Source organism: Lissotriton vulgaris, chromosome 1_1 (assembly GCF_964263255.1).
Source record: "Lissotriton vulgaris chromosome 1_1, aLisVul1.2, whole genome shotgun sequence".
Lineage (NCBI taxonomy): Eukaryota > Metazoa > Chordata > Amphibia > Caudata > Salamandridae > Lissotriton > Lissotriton vulgaris.
Genome location: NC_141685.1, coordinates 1,345,354,586 through 1,345,378,058, shown reverse-complemented (window position 1 = coordinate 1,345,378,058; position 23,473 = coordinate 1,345,354,586). Strand labels below are relative to the sequence as shown.

The window sequence follows — 23,473 nt, the reverse complement described above, 5'->3', positions numbered from 1 at the left end:
GATGCCTCTCTACTAGGCTGTGGTGCATACCTAGGAAAGTTGTGCAAGGCAAACAAGAGCTTTTATCACAGCAGTTTTATCAAGCTCAGGGCAGTTCATCTAACTTTAAAGGCATTTCTGCTATCCTTGACAATGAATCTGATTCCAGACACACCACTACATTCCAGACACACCATCACAATTTGCTACTTGAATAATCATGGTTGAAGCCAATCCAGGCCACTGTTCGTGAAAGCTGAAAGGATTTGGTTGTGTCTCTTAGTCAGGAATCTGTCAAAAAGACCAATTCACCTTTCAGGAGTCCCGAATGAACAGTTTGTAGATGTCAAAGGGCTCCACAATCACTTCTCAGATTAAGGATTTATAGGCACCAATTGCTAAGACTCTTCGAGCAATGCCCTTTTGATCATTTGTTCAAAGAAATTACTTTAAGCTTTTCTTCACATTCCCAATATTCCAATGATGCTTTTGAAGTTGAATACTTCCCAAGCAATGCTGAGTCTCATTGCCCTCAAGTGGCTCAGGCAATGGTGGTTTCCGGATCATCCGCAGATCTTGGTAAAATGGCACAAAGGACTTCCATCCATACAAAACGTGCTGACCAGATTGGAAGTTCAACCTTTCCATATGATCTGATGTCCTTGACGTTGGCAGGTTGGTTCTCAAATCAGACAATAGGGTTATTAGAATTTGAATAGACATTCTGAAGGAAACTATGGAGCCTACAACTACACCCTCTTATGCTTTCAAATGGAAACTATTCTGTTTGCAATCCCATTTTATGTTATGAAGAAATTATCCTGCCAAGGTGGGGATTTCAATTCAGTAGTGGATGTGGAGACCGATCGCTCGCACCCGCCCCTCCCTGACTCTCCGGTCCGCCGTGTGGCTAAGGGTCGTAGGGACTGGCAGCTACGCTGGGGTTTGACGGATATTTGGAGGGCGCAACACCCCGACACTAGAGACTATTCCTACTTCTCGGGCCTACACGATTTACACGTTAGGTTGGACGGATTTCTTGGCTCGACTGAACTGGTTTCAGCAGCGGTCCGTTCCGAATATTTAACTAGGACCATCTCTTACCATAACCCCCTCCTGCTGGCCCTTCGCTGGTTTCCTGGGGCGCCGGCGGTGCCCACCTGGAAGTTACGTCCCGAGATCCTCGAGGACACTGTATTCAAAGCGGACTTAGGGGATAAGATCGCGGAGTATTTCGCGTCCAACAGGGGCACTGCGAGCTCGAGAGCGCTGGAATGAGACGCTTTTAAGGTGGTGGTGAGGGGTTATTGCATCACCAAGAGGGTAGGTATGAGGCGGGTTATCCTCGATGACTTAGATGTTGCCGATCGGAGGCTCCGTGAGTTGGAACTCCGCCGCCCCGGACACCCTGAACTTCAGGGACGCACGGTAGAGGCGAAGGAGGCGGTGGCGGCAGAGGTCGAGCGGCTGCGCTGCTTCGACTACAAGGCCTATACGGTTAGGTCCCTCGCAGAGGGGGATAGGTCGAGCGCATTGTTGGCGTGGCTGGCTAACCCTACGCGCCAGACCTCACTGACGACGTCCATGCGCATGGCGGACGGAACCGTGGTGCACACTCAGCCGGAGATTCTGAGCTGCTACCGGCACTACTACGATCAGCTGTATCGCAGTCGTTCAGCCAGGGACCCTGACCTTCTCGAGGATTATCTACGGCCCCTGGAGCTCCCAATGGTGGAGCCTGACGTAGCGAAAGCCCTGGGGTCCGATATCGAACTGGGGGAGATCTGCAGCGCCATTAAAAAGATGGCACGGAACAAGACCCCGGGCCTAGACGGCCTCCCTGTGGAATTTTACGCAGCCTACGCTGACCTCCTAGCCCCGAGACTGGTGATCGTATATAGAGAGGCGAAGAGGCTTGGCCGGCTCTCCGGCTCGATGCGCGAGGCCTTGGTGGTTCCCCTCCTCAAGCCGGGACGGGACTCGGCTGATCCGGCGTCCTACCGTCCCTTATCGATGCTGACGGTCGATTATAAGATTCTGAGCAGCATCTTGGCCTCGAGGCTGCTGGGCCACATGAGCTCCCTGGTACATGAAGACCAGGCTGGGTTCATCCCCAAGCGAAACACGACCATGAACATCCGTAGGTTGTTCCGCTTGCTGGGGGAACCGCTCGTGGACGCTCCGTGCCCGGTGGTCCTCTCGGTAGATTTAGAGAAGGCATTTGATAGCCTGGAATGGGACTACCTGCACACTGTGTTGCGGCGGTTCGGCCTCGGCGAGGGTTTCATCAGATGGACCTCGGTCTTGTATACCTCTGTATCGGCCAGGGTTCGGGCAGGCCCGTTAATTTCCTCACAGTACCCGGTGGAGAGAGGCACGAGACAGGGCTGCTCGCTATCCCCACTTCTCTTCGCGCTGGCGGTGGAGCCTCTCGCGCTGCTACTCCGATCGGGGGCTCATTATAATGGCTTCTGGACACCTTCGGGCCCGCACTACATTTCGCTATATGCCGATGACCTGTTGCTCTTCCTTGAAGACCCGGTTCTTGCCCTGCATGGAGCTGCGACGGCGCTCACAGCGTTTGGGGAGGTCTCGGACCTCCGGGTGAATTGGGCTAAGACATGCCTTTTCCCGGTTCGCAGAGGCACCCCTAGCCCTGTTCTCAATAGAGAGATTAGATGGGAACCTGACTGCTTTAGGTACCTGGGAGTGTATGTCTATCATGAACCATCTGACCTCCTAGACGGAAACATTGCCAGATGCAGTCGAGCGCTACGGGGTAATATGGACTTCTGGGCTACGCTACCGCTCTCGATGGCGGGGCGGATTGCTTTGCTCAAAATGGTGGCGCTTCCCCGGTTGCTGTATTATTTCCGAGCGCTACCGATCTGGATCCCGCCGGCCACATTTAGGCTCCTACAGTCAATGATAGTCGGATTCCTCTGGGGCTCGGGCCGCCGAAGGGTGGCCCTTAAGACCCTGATGAGGCCGAAAGCCGAGGGTGGGCTGGCGGTGCCGGACTTTGAGAAATACTATCTAGCGGCGCAGCTCCAGACCCTCACCCAGGAAATCGCCAGGGAATTCCGGGGCCCGGAGGACAGAAGAGGTACGGGGATGGCCAGGCATGTTCTCTCCTTCATAGCGCTACGACAACGTTTGGCCTTGCAAGACCTGTCGCTGGAGGAGAAGACCATTCGCCTGTGTTGGAACCGAGCCCACGCCCGGGGCCAACTGCGAATACCGTATGCGCCTGAAATACCTTTAGGGATGTTGACGGCCTTGCCCCATGGCGGTGATTGGTCACGGTTGGCGGACTGGGAGAACGCGGGACTGCAGTTGGTGGGGGACCTCTATGAGAATGGGGCGCTCTTGCCCTTTCAGGAGCTCATTGACCGCTTCGAGGTTCCCCGCGGAAACTTTCTATTGCACTCGGCCCTGGTCCGAGCGATCCAGGCGCACTGGAAGAGCGGGCAAGAGGAGCCCCCTACGTCTCCGGTGTGCCAATATGTCATGATGTCTGCGGGCACGGTGAAGGCGGTCACTTGCCTCTACGGTAGACTGATCAATGAGGGGCTGACCCCCCTCACGACCTTGAGAGCCCGTTGGGAGGCAGACATAGGCAAGGAGATCCCGGAGACGACCTGGTCCCAACTCGTGCGGCGAGCTTGGAAGGGCACGCGCCACGCCCGCTTTCAGTTGGTCCACTATTACGTACTCCATAGAGCATACTTGACCCCGGCGAAAATCCAACAGTATTTCGCCACGGGCTCGGCGAACTGCCCCAGATGCCCGGCGCCGGAGGCGGACCTCCTCCATATGTTGTGGGCCTGCCCGGGATTGTCCTCCTACTGGATGGAAGTGGGGAAGACCCTGAAGGAGGTGACAGGGAGATCCTTATCGGTCGATGCGGCAGTGGGACTCTTACATTGGTTTCCACATACCCCCAAAAACAAAATTTCCAGCAAATTCATTGATTTGGGGCTTCTCCTAGCTAAACGAGAGGTGACCAGGAATTGGAAGGCACGGGCTGGTCCGACTGGGAGCAGGTGGCACAGCGAACTCTTGAAGTGGGCAGCGGGAGAAAACACGCTGAGATACCAACTAGCTGGGAGACAGCATAACGAGAAGGCACAGGAGGCAGCGCTAGAATGGGAGACATTAGTGCAGGCCCTCAGGGACTATTGCGCCCCCAGCGACTCTGACAGTGAGGGAACAGCGCGCCCCGAGTCCCGATAGGCGATTGCAATTCATGTTCTGATACTCTCCTCATGGGTCCTCTCATGAATCCTACTGCGGCTGCTACCATACACTGATGGCGGGGTTGGGTTGGGTAGGGATTATTTGGGTTATAGTGTTTTATGGGAGGGGTTTTCTTTGGGGGTTTTATAGGCTTGTTTAGAAAAGCAGATGACGGACAGTGGATTATCCGGACCAGCTTTGCTTTCCTGCTGAGCCCCCATTGGATTTTGCCGCCCGACCTTTGGGTTGTGGGTTGAATGGCTGTATATGGGTACATGCTGCTGGGGGATGGTGGGATGCAGTTCATTGATTTTATTGGATTTATACTGCTGGTCGTATATGTAACAATTTGCTAATTCCTGCAATAAAAATATATTTCAAAAAAAAAAAAAAAGAAATTATCCTGCCATACTTGCAAAATTTAAGCTGCAATTTTCTACAATAAAAGTTCAACTGGCTGTGATAACAGCATACAGAAAAGGCCAACATAGGCCCGTTCTTCAAAATTAAAGTAGTTCAGACTATCTTAAATGACAGAATCAATTATAAAGTTTAATAAGCTTTTTTGTTTAAGTTTGGTCTAAAACATGGAGACTAGGGGCCAGATATTCAAAGCTTTTTTACGTTCGCAAACAGCCCGAATCGTAAAAAGGCATTTTTAAATGTACGAAGGCCCACATGCGATTATGAAACCTGTTACAGAATCACAATTTGAGTTTGCGATTTGGTATTAGGAAGGGTCGTGTTTAGGGCGTCCCTTCCTAATAACGAATAGGTGCGGCATGTATGAATGTTTTGTGACCAAAATGCGGCACAAAACATTTGCAATTTACCACCAACTTCAAGTTGTTAGTAACCCATTCGCAAATGTGAAGGGGCCCCCAAGGACCATTTCCCCTTTCTGAATGTTTGTAAAAATATGCTGTGAGAGCACGCAGTGGTCCCATGGACCCTTGCCTGCTTCTAAAAAATGAAAAGAAAACTTTTCATTTTTCTTTTTCAAACGCAACCCATTTTCCCTGTAGGGAAATAGGCTGCACTTAAAGAAATAAATTGCTTTATTGAAAAGCAATCACAGGCATGATGATCTGTGGATCCCTGCAGGGCACCCTTCCCGTGATTTTTGTGACTCCCAATGGGTCGCAACCTGAAGCCTATCTAATTAATATATATGAGGTAGGTCAATTTGCGACCCACCGGGAATCTCAAAATGTGTAATACATACATTTGTACATGGGTGTTTGGATTACCAAATAGCACATTGCAAAAATACGCTATTTGGTAATCATGAATGATTACCTATGTACATCTGGCCCTTAGTGACCTCAAAACAATCAATTACTCAGTTGTTGCTTGTATTTCTGTGCATTATCAATTTACAAATAAGCTGCTAACTCTAAAGCCGAAGGCTCATGTTACCAGATGTAAAGAGGCTACTATGGCTAGGTTAAGAAACATTCTCGTAGTGGAAATCCATGAAGTAGTCACTTCAATCAACCAAGCCAGATTTATAAAGCATGGTTAATCACCCGTGAGGGTACCCAGGCACTGAGGGTCTGATTCAGGTGGATCAGTTGAACAGCCAGTTCATCAGTGATTACGGAATTCTAGGAGAGATGTGGAGGTCCGAGGTGTACCGACAGTGATATTTGTATACTCCACATCAACTTCTCATCACCACCTGGTGGGTCTGAGTCCCTATCCAGCATTCACCAAATTAATCTTCACACTCACTGCTCTCCCAGGGCAACTATCATCAGTAGTCATCCCTTCTATACCGTTGACCTCCAACCACACTATCACTGATTCTATCAATGTGCCTAAGTCTCTCCCTTAGACCTATCATTGTCACGGCCGGATACTGAACTTTCAAATCCGGCTAATAATTTGACCCCTCTGACTCCAGAGCTCCAATGTAGCCATTTGTTGCGCCCCCAACGCTGCCCGTAAAAAACTCGCTCTACTCATAAGCATACCTCGCATCGGATGACTCTCCCAGGCCAGCATTTTTCCAGCAGTTGTATGACGTTACAACGCATTCTGTTACAACACGAATGCCATTACCACATATAACCTTTACCACAAAAATGTCTTTACCAAGCATACCTTTGCAACGATTTTAGTTGTAAAATCATGCATGTTAATGGCATTTTCATGGTAAAGGTTTTCTCCAATCCCTGCCCCAATTCCTTTAACTGCTCCCCTGCGCCCCACCTTGAACACTAAAAAGCTTCCCAGCCCTATTCCCCCACCCACAAACCCTTCTATCAAATACCCTTCCCCTGAACCCTAAAATGTTACCCCTGCGCAACACCACCCCCTCATCCCTTAAATTATTTTTTATATTTACTAAAATCCTCCTTACCTCTCCATCTCCTCTCCTCCCCAAGTTGTTCCGAGGTTCGTTGTACGTCGTAAAGAGGAAGCGGAAGTGTCTTTCTGTTTCCTCTAACGACGCTGATTGCCTCCTCATCTTTCAACAACAGCATCTGAAAACGACGGAAACTGAAAACAACGAAAACAGGTGTGTTTTTTGGGGGGAGGGAGACCCCCAAGCCCCTTTTTTAAAACAGGTTATTTTTTCGGTGGGGGGGAGACCCCCCAAGCTCCCTTTTTTAATTGTACCTTTAACACCAATGCCTTTACTACGTATCTCGTAGTAAAGGAATGCGTGGTAAAGATTTTGCGTCTAAACCACGCAGCATTGGAATGCATGCATGGTTAAGGGTATGCGTGGAAACGGCCACGTTGTAGTGGCTGTTTCCCTTTTCCAGCACTATCCTCCTGAACACACACCCAATCAAACTCAACCTCAAGTCTTGGATACCCCGCACTTACACCTCACTTGGACCCAAACTGGATGAGATTACCCTAGCCATTCAACAACTCAAAAGAAACAATTGATGGACGGAATGTAGAACAAATCAAAACATTCACCACCAGTCAAGAGATCTTGGTTAAATCCATCATTCTTTTGCTCACCATGCCACCCAAGTTTAGACCTGGCCATATGCAAATGAGATTTGACCCTGTGCCTCATGGGAACAGTCCAGCCCGAACTGCCAAGCATGATGATGATGGATTCATTGCAGATCTGTGACTGGGGGAGAGTGTCTGAAAAGTTTCAGCGCTCTGTCCATCATCTCCCTGTGTTCGTTTTGTTCACCATAAGTTGGCAGGGTATGCCCAGACATGGGTCCCTTACTCACTTTGCCACTGGATTCAAGCTATCCAGGCTGATGAGGGGTGTTACCCCGAAACCGGTCCCAGGATGCTTGTTTCCAGTTTAGAGAGAACCTGCCATTACAGTTCTGGCTGGACTGTTCCCATCTGGCACATGGTCACGACTGATTTACATATAGCTGGGTCTGAACTGAAGTGGCGAAGTGAGCTAAAGACCGATGATTGATTCAACCCAGATCTGTGACTGAGGGTGAGTGTCTGAAAAGTTTCAGTGCTCCGTCCATCCTCTCCTTGTGTTTGCTTTGTTCGTCCTAAGTTGGAAGGGTATGCCGAGAGGTGGGTCCCTTGCTTACTTTGCCACTGGGTTCAAGCTAGTCTGGCTGATGAGGGGTGTTGCCCCGAAACGTGTCCCAGGATGCTTGTTATGGTTCAGGGAAGACCTGGCTTGGCAGTTAGGGCTTGACTGTTCCCATGAGGCACAGGGTCAAGACTGATTTGTATATAGCTGGGTCTGAACTGAGGTGGCGATTTGAGCTAAAGAACGATGATGGATTCAACCCAGATCTGTGACTCTGGGTGAGTGTCTGAAAAGTTTCAGCATCCGTCCATCATCTCCTTGTGTTTGCTTCATTCAACAACTCAAGGCAGATGTACAAAGCCTTTTACTCCTCACCTCCGAGCTGGCGAATAATGGGGGACTAAGCAGGACTTCAAAAACAAATATCCATAATCACACCCAACCCACTAACTCCTACACCAGTCCTCCAGCATGTCACCAATTCTCTGTGCTCTCACCAATACTGACCTCTGCTCTCTAGATGGAAAACCTCAACCCTCCCCAATGGCCCCACTCGTCCCATTAGACTAAATGATCCACTGTCTGGCAAGCATATTCACTTGCTCCAACCTACGCCGACAACACATACAATAAGTGTCAAATCGAGACAATCCAAGCTGACCTGCACAGAGAAACCAGGGTTAACTCCAGAGCCTTAAACAATAACAACCTCACACAAGTCACAACCTCACATACAACTTTGGCCAACACCAATTCAAAGCTTAAATGCATGCTTCTCAACTGTAGATCTGCAGTAAGACACACAGCAGGTATCACTGTCCTCACCCTCGACCATGATCCTGATCTCTTAATGCTGACAGATACTTGGCTACTTGGCTACATGCCTCCCCTACACCTATCCTTGATCTACTAGTTCCTCCTAGTTGTGACATGTTTAGATTAGATAGATCTAGTGGGCAAGGTGGAGGTATCGTCTGTATATAATGAAACAATCTTGAGGTCAAACAACTTCAATCCGCTGCTCTCCCGTCATGTAAATACCTATGCATTGAGATTGCTTGTAAGAACAGGCAAGTTTGCAAATTCAACATGCTCTACCATCCTCCACGAGACAAGCTTTCCTTCATCGAACAGATTGTGGAACTTATCATACCAAACGCGGATTATCATGGCACCCCCATCTTCCTTGGAGATTTTAACCTCCACTGGAACGCCATGAATGACCCTTCTGTAAAACAGCTTTAAAACTTTCTTTATGGACTTCAATCTAACCGAAATATGCGATAGCCCTATGCACATCAAGGAAGCAACCTTAGATCTAATCATTGGTAAACCCACCTTCATGCAACTTTAATCTATCGTCTCTTGCGACTGGACAGACCACCATTGCATCACCTTCCTCAACACAGAATCTGTAAGTACTAATAAATGCAACCTAAAAAACCCAAACACTGGAAAAGAAGTCTGCAAAACATTAACCTGGATGATCTGACAACCCTGAGTTATAACATTTGACCCCCACCGTCCCCCCCAGGATATGTCCGATGTCCATGACCTCACTGAACACTACAACTGATCCATTACAAGCAATCTAGTCACGATGCTCCTTTACAGTTAAAAAGAATACCTTTCAGAGTCTCCAGACCCAGGTACAACCAAAGTCTAAACGCTGAAAGAATAAATCTGAGACTAGCGGAAAAATTGTGGAGATCAGCTCCGTCCCTTGAACATCTCAAACATCTGAAATCATTAAGGAACATCTATACCAACCACATAAGAATCTGTAAAGCTAACTATCTAATTAACCAACTCGAGCAAGCTAAAAATCGACCAAAAACACTGTTCAAAATTGTTAAGCTTCAATCAAATAGTCGACTCAATCTCTTCCCTTTGGGACCCTCTCCCCAGCCGAACTGCAAAGATTTTTCCACTTTCTTAATTGAAGAGACAACAAAGATGGAATATGATCTGCGGACTGAAATGGAGCTCCTTCCAATCTTACCACCTAACAGCCCCCACCCTCGTCAGTCTTTGGTGCCTCCGCTCGCACCAGTTCAAACCCTGAAGAACAATGCCTCTTGGAGCTTATTCAAAATCTTGGATGAAAAAACTATTTTAAAAACTCTCACAGCATTGAGACCATCCAACCACTTCAGTGGCCCTTTGCATTTGAATTTCTTCACTGAGATGAAACTATTCTTACTCCACTATGGGCTAAGATAGTCAGTGCTTCACTTCTTCAAGGTTCTATCCCCGGCTGTCTTAAGGCTGGACAGGTTACCCCTGGAGCTCTCAGGGCCCATCCTAGACTGGTTCGCCACAATAGAACTCAAAGCTTCAAGGTTAAGCAGTCCCTATCTAATCCCTCTTCGGTTAATCTGGGTGACTACTAGGGTCTACACTCTCACCAACTCTCTGGAACTTGTTCATGGAGCCTTTAACTTAAATTTTGAAGCTATCCAATGTCCATTATCACGTATGCAGATGACACCCTGTACCTGAAAGTCTCCTCCCCAGATGACATCAGGTCCCTCAGCACCACTCTACTGAAAGTCCAAAACTGGCTGACTATAAATCACCTTAAATTAAACGCTTTTAAAACGAATTCATTTTATTTATTTATTAATTTTTATTGATTTTTTAAGTATGCAATTTACAGGAAAAAGAAAATAACAGAGAAAATGGAACAACATAGCATAGCAACCCCCTCCCCCCCCACCTGAGCCTAAAGATACAGTGAATGCAAAGACTAAAAGACAAATAGTTATGAATAACACTTAAGCCTGAATATCGCAATCTAGAAAATAAGTGTAAGGTGCACGTAAATAAAGAGTAAACTCTAGACAATTTAGATAGAAATGGATCTATAGAGAATAAAGTGGTCTGTGCAGTAATACATCGTAATCTTTAGCAAGAAGTCTTGTGCAAATATACAAATTGTTAATACATATGGTTGAATGAACCTATTTCCCTAAAAAGTAAAGTGACCTGTGCAACAATGCATCATAATGCATTTCTAAAACTTTTTGTGTAAGTATACAAATAGTTAATGTGCATGGTTGGACTAAGCATCCAGCGAGGTCTATAAAGATAGCGATTAGTTAATATTTAACGACCCCGTCTTAGACGCTTGTTCTCATTGGGGTATAAAATATATGAGAATATTTCTTAATTGGCCACCGCTCACTCTCTGGTGAAGCCGGAAATGTGGACAGACACACCTCCTAACGTTTATACAGCACATGTCCCGGGTCCAGAGAAAATACCCCTCTTAACCAAACTTTATTAAGAATTAGTTTGATTGAGCCAGCGAGACAAGTCTCCCAGATACCAAATCCTTTCTTTTTGGCCCCGATACCTTTTTTAGAGTAAATTTATTTTTCTAGGGTAAATATTGAATAAAGCCGGGCCAACCACTGTGAGAATAAAGGAGGGTTAGGGTCTATCCAAGCTGACATTATGCATAGCCTGAGAAATAGCAACAAATATTAAGGCCCCGCCACTCTTTCTACTAACCGATTCTTGTATTCCTAACAAAATACCTGTAGGGGTTAAAAAATGTAATAGGATAAGACCTTTCCAATGAAGGCTTGAATCTTAGTTAAAAGGGGGCCTATCTCTGTGCAGGTAGCAAACATATGAACTGAATCTGCACTATATTCAGCACAGCGCGGAGAGTGTGTGCATTTTCCGGTCTCCCACTTAGCAATTCTGCTTGGAGTAAAGTATTTTAAAAAAAAGAGGTTTTATAAAATTGCACCTGCAAACTGGCTGATAATAGGTCGCTTTGGACAAATTTGAGTGCAAGTCAAAAGGTGTGATCAGTAGTGTTCAGTTTTTGCTGCCTCTTGTTTGAAATTTTTATCAGATCATCGGGCATTAGGCAATTTAAACATTCATAAATTACCCCAATTCGCGGGGTGTTGGTGCACATAATTTCTCAATTAGTTTGCATTTAGTGAAGTCAACAGACCCTCCCATCTTATGTGATAGAAAGGTCCTAATGGCCTGGTATTTAAAAGTGTCCCTGCTGCTCAGATTATATTGAGTTTGAAGATCCTCAAAAGCCAGGAGCCCCTAGATTGTTTACGCCTGAGTTGACCCAATTTTGGAAGTATGTTTACCCAAAAATATCCAGTAAATTGGGGTTCTTATTGGTAGGGGTGTAATAGTTCAATCTTCTAATTCCTAGGTGTTTTCGTACAGCAGAAAAAACCTTATATTCTCCAATAAGGGTCTTGAATTTGACCTTCCTGTAGTAGCCAAGTTCAATTTGGCGCCACAAGCACCCCCAAGCAACAGGGCTGAGTAAAAGTTCAAAAGGTGATGGATGACCTCTGTTTGGGGTTCAAGGTGACCCTTGCAGCAATATTGGGCAAGAATGTAAAACAGTAGCCCAATAGTATAATTTTGGGTTGGGTAGTGCCCAGCCCCCTCTTTCCCGAGGAAGAGATACAAATTTGAACACCCACCTAGTTTGAGAGTCTGTCCATACAAACGGAGAAAATAAACAATCCAATCTTAAAAGTATTGCGTTAGCAAACTTTAGAGGAATAGCTCTAAAAAAATACAACATTTTGGGAAAGAAAATCTTTTTAAGGATATTACAATAGCCCACAGTAGACTAATGTAGATTGGTAAGGCAACTCAGGGCCTTCTTTGTCTCTAGGGCTAAAGGGTCCATGATTTTACAGACTATCAAATCGATCTCACCCAAGATGTTTACTCCTAAATATTTTGCTTTAGGAACAACTATCTTATCAGTCCAGGTGATCCTTCTATTTACTATAATTTGGGGTTTCCCTTTATTTAGTGCATATCCGGATACTGTGCCAATTAGGTGAGTCTCCTGCTCTATTGCAAGCATAGCTCTCTCCGGATCGGGGGTCACAAGGGCTAAGTCGTCTACGTAAGCCATGATTTTTGTCTCTTTGCCAAGTCTACAAATGGCAGGAATGCCCTGGCTCTCATCCAGCCTCTTGATAAAAGGATCTATATACATAGCAAAATGCAGCAGGGAGCAGGGGCAAACCTGTTGGATCCTGTGCGTGATTTTAATTTGCTCCAACAATGACCCATTGATAGAAACCCTAGCTATAGGGGAAAGATATAACGCCTTAATGGCCTGAATAGCTTTGGGGCCCGAAGTTCATTCTCTGCATGATGCACCAGAGAAAATTCCAGGAGACCCGATCAAATGCTTTTTCAGCATCGAGAAGTATTAAGGCCATAGGGTCTCCTGAAGTCTGTGCCGCATCGAGCAGAATAATGGTCCTCCTGATATGCTCCGTAGTCCCCTTATTGGGTATAAACCGTGCTGCCACCTAGACACAAGCCTTTCAATGTTAGCCAATAGTTGAGATGCAAATATTTTAGAATACATTTTAGAATCTCCGTTAATGAGAGTGATTGGGCGGTACGAGCCCATTTCTAATGGAAATGTGTCTTTTTCAGGGAAGACAATAATGTTGGCAGTAGCCCACGAATGGGGAGGCATTACACATTTAAAGATTTGCTTTTCCACAGAATTAAAAATATCCTTGATTTGAGAAAGAAAAACTTTGTAAAATTCGACTGGAATACGGTCGGCCCAGCACCCTTCCCATCTGGTAGATGAGCCAAAGCATAGAAATTTCATCCCAAGAGAGAGGGACGGAATTCCTTTTAATTGCCCCACCTAAACAATAACCAGTCATAAAAGAATGAATGATTAGATAACAGCTCTTAACTGCATACCACACATCACTGACTCTGCGAGCTCACTGGGCATAACGCTAGACAATAGCCTGAAAATGCAGACGTACATTAGTGCTCTCACCAAAGGAGCAAACTTCCAAGTGAGCCTCCTGAGGAAAATAAAACCTATTCTCCCTCCCAATAACTTCAAATCTGCTGTGAAAACTCAAATGATTTCCAAGTTGGCTCCCTAGATCTAAGATGGCTCCACTCTAGCTCTCCTGCAAGACTCATCACAGGCTCTAAAAGAAACCATCATATCATGCTGGAGTTGAAATCCCTAAACTGGCTCTCATATGAAGCAAGGATATAACTAAAAATTGATGCATGACCCATAAAGCCTTACACTTCAACACCCTGCTATACCTCGCACAAAAACTTGTGCTATCTGGTGGTTCCACATCCCCCAGAAGTGCCAGCACCATACTGCTGAGGCTGCAGAAATTCCATAAAAAGAAAACTTACGATTGAGCTTTCTCGGGTATAACTCAGAGCATTTGGAACTCCCTGCCCCTTGAAATAAGGACAAACCACTAACTGACATCTTTCAAAAAGGAAGTTAGAGAGTTATTGATGAACAAATAATTGCCCTAGAAACCCCATGCCCGACAAGCACTCTTAAGACTCGTCTGCCTCGCCCTTGTTTATTACTGGACTTTTTATGATTGTATTTTGATTTGGGTTTCAGAGAGTTATTTCTGTTTGTACTTTTTCATATTACTTTGTTGTTAGATCCCAAGCTTCCTCCTCTGTTACATATGTAAAGTGCTTAGCTTATTCTTAATCCGCTAATTTCCAGGCCTACTCTGACACATTTTTCTCACCCCTAGTACATTCTTTGACTATTTATGATTATGTCTTGTTCTGCTGGCCTAAAGTTTTTCTCCTTTTGTACTTTTCAATTACCCCGTTGTCTGATCTATATGCCTCCTCTTTATCGCTTAATTGTAAAATAAATAAGCTGCATCTTACACTTTTGCTTCAGTGGATGCGAGGGGTGCGTGAGGGAGAGGGAGGTGAAATGCAGGTATCTGGAGGGTTGGTGGAAGTTCAGGCAGGGGCTAATGTAGGCTGTTCCTTGGTTGTGAAGGGCTTTGTAGGTGTGGATCAGCATCTTAAATTGACATCTCTTCAGGAGATGACTGGTGAATCCTGCGTAGAGTGCATTGCCATGGTCCATGCAGCTAGTGGCAAGGCTTCAGTGAGAGTTTGGCTGGTGTTAATGAGGAGGCATTTGAAGATTTTGTGGAACATGCGAAGAGTGAGGCAACAGGTGAATAAGGCTGCGCTGATCTGGATTTTCATGATGAGTTTGCTGTCCAGGATAATGCTGAGGCAGCAAGCATGGTCTCTCAGTGTGGGTGAGAGTCCTAGTTCCTAGGACTCGTCCACAGGGAGGTGTTTCTTTCAAAGATCAGAATTTTGCATTTTGTAAGTGCTGAGTTTCAGGCAGTTGTTTTTCATCCAGTTGGTGACGCTCGTCATACGCCTGCGGAAGTTGTTTTTTCTAGTGGAGGGGTCTTTTAAGAGCGAAAGGATGAACTGCGTGTCGTCTGCATAGGATATGATGTTTGATCCATGGGTTCTGATGATATTGGCCATCTGGGCCATGTAGGCATTGAACAGGATGGGGCTGAGGGACGAGCCTTTAGGAATTCTGTAGAAGATGTTATTGGGTTTCAAGGTGAACAGTGGTAGAATGATACTGGGTATTTCTGGTGAGGAAGGAGGAAATCCACTTGAAGGCGTTTCCTTGGATTCCACTGCGATGAAGTCTTTTGATGAAGGTGTGGGGGGATACGGTATTGAACGCTGCTAAGAGGTCGAGGAGGATGAGTACCACTAGTCAAGGAGGGCTCTGAAGTTGTTGGTGGCAGCGAATAGGGTGGTTTCGGTGCTGTAATTGGTTCTTAGGTGTCTGGAAAATGGTAATTCTTCAGGTGTTCTGTGAGTTGGGTGTTGATGGCTTTTTCGAGGACTTTGGCGGGGAAGGGGAGCAAAGAGATGGGAAGGTAGTTTTTGAGTTTACTGGTGTCTGCAGATGGTTTCTTTAGAAGGGGTTTGACTTCTCCATGTTTCCATTCTTCAGGGACAATGGCCGCAGTTATGGAGCCACTGAATTGGGTTAGTGAGCTTACTGCTGATCTTCTTGCTCCCGAGGATGAAGATGTGGTGGGGACAGAGGTGTGTGGGGGCTCCTGAGTGGATGGAGTTCATGATATCTGTGGTGTTTTGTGTGGTTAGCTGGTCCCAGGTGATGAGTGTGAGGTTGGGCCTTGCTTCTGTGGGAGCCAGGGGACCGAAACAGGTCGGAGTGAAATGAAGTTTTGCTATGCTCACAAAGCCTTGCTAAAGGCTTGTCACTTTCTGATTCAGGCAATGTTAATGTGGATCCCCTAAGGAAATTGACAGAGTCCTTCCTCGAGCTTAGGGGTGATCAAAAAATATATTTTCATTTAGGGCCACTACACATCGATTCTACCATGGGGAGATCAGCAAAATGTTCCTATGACAAAGTATAAGGAAAAGTGAAAACGTTTATTAAACTTGAAAAAAATTAGTAAACTAGTATTTTTATGTTAAATATTAATATGAGTTAATTGTATGCATTTGTTTTAAATGTATAGCAACATTTTTTAAATGCTACAGTGCTATTACCTTCATTTTGAATTAAATATTTAATTAAATTACACATATTAAATTGAGTAAAAATATATTTACAGCCCCAAAGTAAAACAAATGTTTTATTATGTGTTAACAATAATTAAAAAGGATGTCTAGAATTAATTAAAAGTAAGTTTATTATAGTGTAGTTAAAATTACTGGTACATACATTTTTAATTCAATAAATATTGTTAAAATATTCTAACATTTAATAATCTCTGGGGCATATTATCAAGGGATTTATCTCCGCTTTTTTGGCTTTAAAAGCCAAGAAAGCAGAGATAAAATTATCTCCCTATCAGCAACAGGGTGCTAACACGCAAATTCGCATGTTAGCACCCTTTTTCTCTACGCTTCCCCTTTCATCTCTAATGAGATGCAAAGGGGGCGTTCCAGAGAAAAATAATAGGAGAAATGTTGTTAATCGACATTTCTCCTATTGTCAAGGATTTCGCTAACCCTGTTAGTGATAAAAAAAAAAGCAGCGCTAACCTCGGTTAGCTCTGCTTTTTTTACACTGATATTTTCCTGACTTAGCCATGATATCCTATGGAAGGTGGATATCATGGCTAGGTTTGTGAGCCCCTATCATCAAGCTAACACCAAACTTCGAGTGATTATCGTTGGTTTTCCAGCGATAATCTCTCCATTGGCAGTTAGCGCGAGGATTTTTATCACTTCTGAGATAAACCTTGCTAATAGCAAGTTATCTCTGCGATAATTTCCGGCGATGCTTAGCGTTAAAAAATTTGTTGCTAAGCATCGTTAGCGATAAATATCGCTAAACTTTGGTAATATGCCCCTCTATGTTTTGTTTTAGATTATATTAAATGTATTTGTATTGTTAATTAGTTTGAATAATTTAGCTTAATGTAAAAGAAAATCTTGTGGGATTATATTTTTAATCACTGGCCTCCATTATTTTCTATGGGAGGGTGTTGGAGTGTGTTACAGTACCAGTGGTTGGCCATTTGTGATGCTGGACGTATTCCTGCTCTGAGCTGGAGTACATGTGCTACTGTTTTGGGTTCTTTGTGACACTACTAACTGAACGTTTCTGAATGGTAATGGGCATGCTCTTTCATTGGGCCCTCCTTCAACTCCTCTCCTACACTCATGAAACCCCCCCTTACTCCTCCCTAAACTCCTCCTGTTTAGTGGTAAGTATGCCCCTTCATCCAACCACTGCCCTGGTCCCTCCCACATTTACTACTAAGTTGTATCAATCAATCTGTAGATTTGTGGATTGCTTCATATAACCCATGAGGGTACACAGGTACTGGTAGGGTCCAGCTGCATAGCCAGGTACTTTCAGAACTCTGGAAGAGATGGGGAGGTCTGGAATTGAAAGGGTAGCTCATTCCATGTCTTCGCTGCTAGGTAGGAGAAGGAGCAATCACCGCATCTGCTACTTCGGATGAGGGGGGTGAGGGTTAGAGTCATGAAAACAGAGCTGAGGTGTCTGGTGGGCTGATGGAAGACGAGTCTGGCTGCGATGTTCTGTATGGTCTCTAGTCATCGGAGGAAGTGCGCTGCAATCCTTGCACAGAAAGCTTTGCTGTCTGTAGTCCAGTCGGCTGGAGATGAGGCCCTGGGTGATGGCACGCCTTGAGCTTTGGGGTAGCCATTTGAATATCTTACGAAGCATGCAGAGGTTAAAGAAGCAGGAGGAGGAGACGGACTTGACTTGAGTCATCATGGTTAGCTTGTTGTCCAGAATGATGCATAGGTTCCTAGTGTGGCCAGTAGGGATAGAAATGGGTCCAAGTTCTGAGTGCTATCAGGATGCATCCTATGAGGACCTTTTGTTTCAGAAGATCAGCACTTCTGTCTTGTACATGTTGAGCTTCAGGCAGTTGTCCTTCCTCCAGTTGGCGACATTTGTCATGCAGTTATGGAAGTTGGTTTTGGTGTTGGTGGTGTCTTTTGATAGGGAGAGGATGAGGATGAGTTGTTTGTTGTCGGTGAGGATATGATGTTGAGTCTGTGTGGTTTTTTTTACATTCTGGCCAGAGGTGTCATCTAAGTGTTGAAGAGGGTGGGGCTGAGCGAGGATCCTTGAGGTACCCCACAGACGATGTAGTCAGGGGGATCAAAGCCGTTGTTTCACCTTGATCGAGTAGTGTTCTGATGTCATTGGTAGCCACTGTGAGGGATGACTTTGTGCTGTGGTTGCTGCAGAATCCAGATTGGGAGGAGTCGAGTAGTAGGTTCCATTCCAGATATGAGGAGAGTTGTTGGTTGATGTATTTTTCTCATACTTTGGCCAGGAACGGGAGCAGGTAGATCAGTCGATAGTTGTTGAGTTTGCTGGGGTCTGCCTATGGTTTAATAGGGCATTGACTTCTGCGTGTTTCCGTCCCTCAAGGAAGGTGGTCGTGGCAGTTGAGGTGTTGAAAAAGGTGGTAAGTACATGACTGATTCTGACTTCATGTAGGTTGAAGATGTGATGAGCACATGGGTCGGTTGAGGCCCCTGAGTGGAGCGAGTTCATGATGGAGGCGGTGTCCTATGGGACGAGCTGGTTCCATTTGGTTAGTCGAATGTCTGTTGCGGTAGCGGGGGTCTTTGTGTTGCTAGAAGTAGTGAACTTACATGTGTAACAACAAAATAGATGGAGGGAAAGATTTACACTCATTAGTTTGTGAATTGCATTTTACTGTTCGTAAGTAGCACTGCTGTAGTAGTGAGCTACATAGACCAAAACGCAGTTTGTGAATTGGGCCCATTGAGGGATGCTTTGACATATCTTCAATTTGATTTGCTCTGGCACCATCTAGTGTCCATTTGTGTGATAAACAGTTTACAATAAAGTCAGATGCCAGGGAATACAGAGTGAATTTACAGGGCACAGTATCCATCAGAAAGAAAATGTCACTGAAGATAAGTTAGTCTTTCTGTTTTAGCACAGCCTACTGAGCAAGTGATCACCTATTTCCAATGTGCAACGTGAACCAAAATAAATTGCCTTTATTTTGTCTATATAAAAAAGATTTCCTTAAATGGCTTTTCAAGGTCACTGTTGCCTAAGGACCTCATAGTTGGACTTCGCCCTTCATGCCTACATGTGTGTGTCCCTACCACTTTAAAGTTACTCTGCTTCTCAAAATCCCTACAATTGACCCACCACATCCTGCCATCCTAATTCAACACTTAATATACTCTCGGGGCTATTTATGAGGAGGTTTACATTGCTCTTGCACCACGCAACATGGAGCAAGAGTGACACAAACCCTTAGTCAGATTTATAAGGCCACGCAAGACCACTTTGCATGGCCCTGAGTGGCTCCATAAACCTGGAAGAAGGCAACGCAGTGCAAATCGCTGTGTTGTCTTACTCTGCCCTGGGAAAGCGTTCCCTGGGCAATGCGTAGGTGTTCCCACACAACTCCCATGGTTTTTGACGTATCCCCAGATTTACCAGAACTGGTAAACCTAGAATTGAGCCAAAAAGATAACCTTCCCAGGAGAGGCGTAATGAGGAGAAATATCTTTATTTCACTTCGTTACTTCCTCTTTCATTGTGTGCAGCATTCTGCAGCACACATAGATAGAGGATTTTGAAGGTGTCCCTTCCTACACAAAAATAACCCTGCATGCAATACAGGCACCTTTCCACCATGGTGCAAGGGTGTCTGTGTTGGTGCTAGGCTGCCAAACGGCCATCAGCACAGAGGAAAAGACAGGAATTTGCTGTATTGTCTTAAATATGGGGCATTCCTGCCCTGTCCCTTTCATGCAGTGCAGCATACCAAGGTGACATGCGGCACTGCACGGTGTGACTATTTCATAAATAGTTCCCTCAGTATCCAGTAGTGCACCATCTTTCAAATATAAAATATGAAAAGTGAAAGGGTCTAATTCAAAAAGTAAATTATACATGTCACTCATCTGTATATTTACCCCTGCACCTAGTTATAACCCTCCACTTTTTTGCTCTTCTCCATTTCCAAGTGCAGGGTTACATCTATGGGCCCGATTTCGATGACAGACGGTTGTAAGTTTGGCCAAAATCGATTAGGTAGTGGGACCGACCAACCGACCTCCTGTCGGCAGTCCCAACCCAGCAATTAGGATGCAGCACTGTTTGGTCGCACTCATATTCTTTATAATGGCAGCTTGCGGACCGGAATGCATGCTCTCTTTGAAAGGAAAAGAGGTGCAGTTGATCCCTGCACCCCATGACAGGCACCTTAAAGGAATATTTAGACTCCTCACTACATCTTTGTATATTTCATATTGAGCCACGTTATATCTTTTATCATGCTCTGTGCACTCCTAGTCTGCCTATTATTAAGTCAATGGCTCTCGGGGCAGCCCATGGGCTGGGAGAGAATTTTTATTCTGACACACTCTCATACAGAGTTGTGACTAAATGAAGGTACATTCCTCTAAAATCCTGATGCAGTCTCCTACTGTTCAGTCCCTCTCAAGGAGAAATCATTGGGGTTTGAAGATGTTTGTGGGATAAATCAATAAAGAGATTAAATTCTTAGTAATCCAGACTTGGTAAGAGATGCAATGAATTCCTTAGGTGCAACATTGCATGTGGGTGGTGCTGGGCGAGCTGACGTCCAGAGTTGTGCATCTTTTGCATAAAATGTTTGGATTCCCTTTGGTTGGTGGATTCTTGGGAGACACACTTAAAACGGAAAGTGTAGATTTCGCATGAGAAGCCTTGTGTGCCATTGCTGCCTTTACATCAGGTCATTTGCAATTGCAGAAACTGTGCACGAAGTGACCATGAAGGACAAGGAGCAGGACATGCAGGAGGCAGATGAGGTGAAGGTAAGTAAGACAAGGTGGGAAGATGAATGGCATGGAGGAATGGAGAATGACGAAAGCATGCAGCATCAGAAACCTCCATTCTGCAGAAAAGCGAATGAAAATATAGCCAGGTTTCAAACTTTTTTGCCAGGTACACGTAAGTGTTGAGTCACAGCCAGAAAGTGTGGAGTCAGTTTTAGAGTAAGAGTAGCAGCAGGAAAACTGTCACAACCAGACTGTATTGCAGAAAGGTAACGCAAACGAAGTACAGAAGCTACAGGAAAGTCTTGACTTACGGCCACTGCTCTACATTGACTTTGAGCCAGAAGCCATTTAGAGTCATCTAGGGTCTACAGGCTTAGCTTTTCTACTGAAGTAGCTTTCTTGATTGCCAGACTTGTGAACTTGGATAAGAGAGAATCTTTGATCCACAATGTACATCCGGACCCTATAACAATAATCTATAGAGAAAAAAGATCTCCATCCTACGGTATTGCTCATAAGAGACAATAGTCATAGTTTTTCCTTAGAAGGGGTATGACTTTAAGGCCAACTAGCCCTACAAAATGGATTTACTGTCTTATCTTCATGATGAAAGGTATTGCTTGCCTTTCACTAGAAAGTACCTTACAAACCCTACTTAAGTTGTATGACCTTGTATTAAACAATATTTAACAATACCAACTACTTATAAAGACCTCTTAAAATGTTTAAAACATTAGGCCTGGTATCTAAGTATTTCAAGAGTTTTTCAGAAGTGATTAAAAAAAATTGACATTTGTGACTTTTTCACTACATTTGAGACTTTAATACAAATAAAAATTACTCAGGATATTGTTTTTGTTAAAAATTATTCTTTCTGTAAAAAATAACTTTTGCACACAAGAACAACCTACAGTTTAAAACATGATAAAGCTTAGTAAGGGTTATTAGAATCCACCATTATTGGCACAAAAGCCCAGAAGACTGATCATTTATACAGTCTATTGTTCAGTAATGAATATTCATAGACATTTCTTCCGCTGTTAACGTAGGTCACTGGACAATTACTTGACCCACCTATCCGCAAGATGCCTAGACCATACAAAAAAGGTTTGTCTCTATCGGAGTTTGGTGGAGAATTTCAGAAACTCCAGGTTTTAATAACTTATATTTTGCTACTCTGGACCAGATGTGCGTATATTGGATTAGGTAAAAGTGTTTGCAATTACTGCACTGACTTTTAGTTAATCAGACTCTATTTTGTGAACCGAACTATGTAGTAATAGGTCGGATTACAAAATACAGAATTGCAGTGGATTGCAATTGGACCTACCTCATGAATATTAATGAGCTACGTCACAAATTGCAACCCACTATGATATGCTGCCATCCCAGGAAGGGTGGCCTGCTGGGATCAGCAGACAATCTAGTCTGTGATTGCTTTTAAATAAAGCAATATTTTTTTTAACGCCGCCCATTTTCCTTAAAGGTAAACAGGATGTGTTTACAAAAACAGAGGAAAGTTTGTAAAACTATGTTTTAAGAGTAGGCAGTGCTTTAATGGACCAATGTCTATTCCTAAAAAATTTTTGGGGGACCTTTCACAGTACAAATAGGTGTTGTATGACGTTACAATGTAAACTATTACAACACATACTTTGCAAAGTGGTTTTTACAATGCAACTTCCATTACAACGCATGCCATTACAACGCAAGCCATTCCAGCGCATGATCCATTACACTGAAAATGACTGTTCTAAGACCGCCAGGTGCTTACCTCAGGGAAAGTGCTGGTAAGTGAGGGATATGCATTGTAATGGCATGTGTTGTAATGGAACTTCCGTTGTATTGACTGCGTTATAAAGGCATTTTGTTGTAATGCCTGAGTAGTAATGGATGTTTCCCACAATTGGGTTACCACCTAGTTTGAGGTGTCAGTAAAATATGAATGTTTTGTGACCACATTTTGGTTGCAAAACATTAACACATACCATAAGTAGTCGCCATTTGGAAGAACCGCCCAAAATACGCCTCTTCCAAAGAGTAATTCCCCATGATTTTCTAAACCCATCTAGCGATTTGGTACCATGTTACTGAATCGCTAAATCGGTTTAGCACATTGGAAAAATCGATTTTCTTGTCACAAAGCCTACGATTTACCAAATTGTAGGGTATACAACAAGAAAATGCACTAGTACAACCGGCCCTCAGTGCTGAGCAGGTACACTGCTTATGTTCACAAAGTTTCACAGACTTTCTTTGAGATGGCATCACATTTAATGCTCTGGAGGAGAATTCATCGGAAACCAAAACATATCTTCCACATGCTATTATAAAGCTTGTTATTAGTTTCAAAGAAATGAGGGAAAATCTCGAAACACACCTAATGGTGTGTCAGGCGTGCATCGAGAAGCCTTTCTTATAACCACCATAATCAAACTTAAAGACATGTTAGTTAGATAAATCAAAATGGTCAAAGAACAATACCATCCAGTTAATGAGATAATCATGAGAAGGGTTCATAATAAGTTGCTCTCTTCAGATATAAATGTTGCCACCTCACTCAGAGCAGATAACTATCTCAGATGGTTGTAAGTGACTAGGAGGTCTCGCGGTAGCTAGCTT

The 23,473-nt window shown here is 44.5% G+C and overlaps 1 protein-coding gene across 1 annotated transcript in view; it reads left to right on the top strand.

Moving 5' to 3' along the window:
• KIF5A (kinesin family member 5A) overlaps positions 1–23,473 on the top strand; it is a 660,796-nt gene that overhangs the window by 497,423 nt on the left and 139,900 nt on the right. The window contains exon 18 of the mRNA XM_086966580.1: positions 20,823–20,887. Coding sequence (XP_086822706.1) covers positions 20,823–20,887 — 65 coding nt within the window. The remainder of the gene's footprint in view (positions 1–20,822; positions 20,888–23,473) is intronic.